This window comes from Austrofundulus limnaeus, unplaced genomic scaffold (genome assembly GCF_001266775.1).
Source record: "Austrofundulus limnaeus strain Quisiro unplaced genomic scaffold, Austrofundulus_limnaeus-1.0 Scaffold638, whole genome shotgun sequence".
Taxonomy (NCBI): domain Eukaryota; kingdom Metazoa; phylum Chordata; class Actinopteri; order Cyprinodontiformes; family Rivulidae; genus Austrofundulus; species Austrofundulus limnaeus.
Genome location: NW_013953040.1, coordinates 229,899 through 234,314, shown reverse-complemented (window position 1 = coordinate 234,314; position 4,416 = coordinate 229,899). Strand labels below are relative to the sequence as shown.

The 4,416-nt window shown below is 42.1% G+C and overlaps 1 protein-coding gene across 4 annotated transcripts in view; it reads left to right on the top strand.

The window, feature by feature from the left end:
• The window catches only part of adamts3 (ADAM metallopeptidase with thrombospondin type 1 motif, 3), a 92,507-nt gene that overhangs the window by 65,718 nt on the left and 22,373 nt on the right, over positions 1-4,416 (top strand). For 3 of the 4 annotated variants that reach the window (XM_014027345.1, XM_014027343.1, XM_014027346.1), the window contains one exon: positions 3,259-3,342. In XM_014027345.1, coding sequence (XP_013882799.1) covers positions 3,259-3,342 — 84 coding nt within the window. Of the gene's footprint in view, positions 1-3,258; positions 3,343-3,794; positions 3,876-4,416 lie in introns of all 4 variants that reach the window. The other variant, XM_014027344.1, reaches the window with a different exon arrangement.

Below are 4,416 nucleotides of genomic sequence, written 5' to 3'. Positions count from 1 at the left end.
AAATCACAACCTTGGCGTAAAAAGTGGCGTACGCAAGTTTCTGGGCTCAAATTGTGCATACGCCAGTTTTATAAATCCGACCCCTGAACTGTCCACAAGCCCTGGACTTCATCTGATTGTCAGTTTGTAGTGTTAACATCTGATCCTCCACTCCAGAAGAGTTCAGAGGAAACCATGCTGCAGTTTTTGATGAGRGTGATTCAACCTCTCCTGAGAAGGGTAGCACATGAATGTAGCCACTGGCTCAAGGAAAGTGTCAAACTCTGACAGGTCTGTGTAGCGTGCACATCAGATCTCTCTCATCAGATCATGGATGTGCACTGCCACATCCATGATTTRGTCCATGTCGAGCATTTTTGCACATAACCCTTGTTGGTGTATTGTTCAATGGTAATTGAGGAAGTCAGGAACAGCATCGTCCTCCATGCACTTGACAATAAATCTTTAGAGCGGCCCACCATCATGGGCACACCATCTGTGGTGATGGAGACCAGTTTAAACACAGGGAGTTGGGTTTTCTCAATAAAGTTTTTAAAYGATTGAAAACTGTCCTGTCCCCATGTGTGTTCTTTCATGGGCAGTCCTGTTAACAGCTSATCTTTTACAATCATATCAGTAAACACCATCTGAATAAAAATACACAACTGGGCAGTGTCACGTCTGTTGACTCGTCTGACTGCAGTGAAAAACACTCACAGTCTGCAGTATCTTTCCAAAGTTGCTGGTTCAAGTCCTCAACAATGGCTTCAGAGCACCATGTAAGCATGTAAGCATGTAACCGTATTTCTCCATATCTGGAGAGCTTTGATTAAAAACACCATTTCTGGTTTGTTTTTAAAACCTTGGAAAACAAGTCATCTGGTTTAAGGAGTGATTTTAACCACCTCTCTARGTTGGAAGGACTTCGTAGGTTTAACAGTTGGGTGACTCAAACTAAAGGAAGCTTCAGAGGCTGCCTTCACTTCTGTGCTCATCTGTGACAACAGTGACTGCTGTCCAGACTACTGAGACTTTAGTTCCTTCACTTTTCTCTCTTTCCCAGCTCACTTTTCAGCAAACACGCTTTGAATATGACAACATGAAAAAAAAAACACCTCCCATTTCCTGTGGAAGTGATCGGGTTTTGGCATCTTAGCCTAGCTAGGTTCCCCACTCATTTCTTATCTTTCTTAAATTCAACCAGGTTTAGAAAGAAYCCATGCAGTTGAGTGGACTGTGGAGGAAACCCTCTAACTGCACAGTGACTCAAAGACACACTGCAGATCAGGRTAAAGCTGGATGAAGAATTCTTTCCTGATTGTACTGACTGTCAGAGGAAAATGGAGAGAACCTGAGAGCTGTCCTGTTTTAAAGTGCAAGGAACCTTTAACTGATCACAGCAGCYTCGTTATCTCTATGAAAGGCTGTTAAACCAGAGCCATGCTGCAGTTTTATACCCTGCATACCAAATATTCTGCAGGCGGGTGGGTCAAAGGTCATGCTTTTTACTTTGTTCAACAATCCTCACCCCTTCATGAACAGATGAGCTCATCAGGTGAAGACTAAGTGTTGTTCTGATGAAGATGAGCTTTGCTCTGCAGAACTCATTTATTCAGCTGAACAAAGTGAATGTTCCACTAATACTGATCAGTCCTCACCACAGCAACAAAAGCTGTTCCTGACACAGAAAGACAACATTTCTGTTTTCCWGTAAATGAGCTAACTGAAGAGCAGGCTAACCGTAGTTAGGGTTAGAGTTAACTCACCCTGCTGTCTTCATTCATGGGATGTTTTTTCCACAGATCTGTTTTCTGTGGACAGAAACAGTTCACAGTTAACAGTAATCATTGTCAGTAATTTAGTATAAAAAGCCCATATTTGGATGTTTTCTCCTCTGGGTTTTGTCTGGGTGATAAAGAATAGATTATTAAAAATATGAAGTGGTTTAATATGCAGCCATTCAATTTGTTGTTCCAGAAAGGTTCAGTGTTTTGTTTTAACTGATGATTATTATAGTTATTAGAATTTATACTTGAGAAAAAAGTGGCAGATGTTATAAGATTTTTTCTTCTCTCTACCGCCTTTCATTTCATTTTATGTGTATTTTCTTTTTTATTGTACATGGATGTTTGTTTTTATGGAATGAATGAAGTTTGAAAGGAAATGGGTGAACCAGCTGTGAGACTGAAGACACCTGCTGTGAAACGATTAGATGATTGATGCTAAATGTTTGGAAGCTGCACATTAATTTCCTTTAAATGATACAGAATAGAAATACTCAGCTTTTCATTTCAAACTCTGACTAATAAAAAAAGAACAAATTAGGTCTTTTATTAATTTAATCACGTATTGGGAAGTCTATAATAGTTCAGTTTTGAATAAAAAGAAGAGTTAAATTAAGACTTTGAGCAAACACTTTGTACAGACCTGTTTGAGCAGGACTTTCTTCCATGTTCAGCTTCACTGTGCACAAACACACTCTGTAAATTAATTAYGTTTGGTGCACTGAGCTTCTGCCAGCAGGGAGAAACTGACTCTGTGAACCTGAATGTATGATGAGTAAATTCCTGATTCTTTTAAAACTCAGTCTTCATTAAAATGGATTTAAGTGAAACATTTTTGTGGTTTGGGGACAACCTTTCAGTGTGAAATTAGGTCAAACCTGAGATCCTGGAAGGAACAGCACCACCAGACCTTTAAAGGGACATTATGGACTTGCTTACCTTGTTTTTTATTAACCKCTGGTGTTTTTAAACAGGAAAACAGTTAAGCAAGAGAGCCCAGTTTGAGCCCCCATTGCTGGAACCCCCACTATGCAAGTATCTGGTGTTCCTGCAGCTTGTAGAGCAGAAAGATTTTAACTGTAGACATGTTTCATGTTACTAATGACACGTCTGTGTGCTTCTGTTCGTCACGTTTGTTATATGTGGACAAAATACAGCCTAACTAACTAACTTTAGCTTAATGTGCAGAAACAAAATGTCAAATGAAACCAACCTGTTGACCTTTGGAAACCATCTGGCTTCTGATTGGTCATTTCCAGCAGGATTTACTGAAAGCTGAAACTTTACTGCTCCATGTTCAGCCTCCCAGCTCAGTGTGATCACCTGAGTCACAGCAGAGTGTCAGTGAGGACCAGGGCTGTCATCACTCAGCTTCAGTCCGGTTCAGTCCGGTCACAGAGCTGCTGTGGTTCGGTCCGGTTCACACAGCAGATCCATCACTGTGGTTCTGGTCTTAAATGATAACTAACTTCCTTTTCTTTGATGTGATTTGAAGGSAAGACCAGAGGAGCCTTTTCTTTACCTAAAGGAGCTCGAAATGTGTTTTTAAATGAAAGCGAGGACTCTCCAAATGTTCTGGGTGAGTGAGTGAGGCTTTAGGAGTGGTGGACATCCCTACAGAAGGACCTTTTGCTGCTCTGTAGTCTCATGAAGCTGTTAACGTCGGCCCAAGCTGTTTTCATTCACTTCCTGTGTGCGCAGGATGGAGCCGAGCCCAAACACAGGACCACGGGCCGTTTGCTCACATGGATCTGAATAAAGCTGRCTTTTAGTTTTTACCTGCAGGTTTCAGCTGTGAGAAATAAAGTCAACACTTTGTTTCTGCTTCAAACATCTTTTCAAGCAAAAGAAACTTCTGTAAAACATTTGATGTCCACCACTGCAGCACGTTGTTTCTGTTTGTTTAACTCCTGTCTTCTTGTTTGAACCCCTGCTGCTTCTGCTGCTTCTGCTGCTTCTGCTGCTTCTGCTGCTTCTGCTGCTTCTGCTGCTTCTGCTGCTTCTGCTGCTTCTGCTGCAAACCTGCCAAAGGTTTCCTGAAGATGTTTCTTGTTCCACCTGGAGCGAGACATGTGATCATCCAGGAACACGAGGCCTCTCCTCAGATTCTTGGTAAGTTCTGGATGCTTTATCACCATCTTCTTAACATTTCACTAACATCAAGTGTTCTTTCAAACCACACAGTATGAAGGAATCCATCTTTCTGTTGCACAGTATCAGACTTTAAACTGATCCATTAGATTCCATCACTTCTGTAAAAAAATCACTATTTTCCTTCAGATTTTTCTACTCTTCAGAAACACCTGGCTTCTCCAGCCCTTCAGTTTATCACTGCAGTAAAGCAGGTTCTGTAAGTCTCAGACGGTCCTGTACCCGTCCACAGGTACAGGACCGTCTGAGACTTACAGAACCTGCACAGGTACCACACAGCGTACAGGACTCTCAGAAGGTTCTGGACCTGTGGGCAGGTGTAGAAATCAATCCTGTAACTGTAGACAGGAACAGACCGTCTGTAAGACTGTGTGTGGGCCGGTCCTCATAAACACACAGCTCCAGCTGTCGAGGGCCAAGAGAAACCTGTCTGAGGAGTCCAAACCAGGCTGAGACTGGGAAACCTGTCTGAGGAGTCCAAACCAGGCTGAGACTGGGAAAC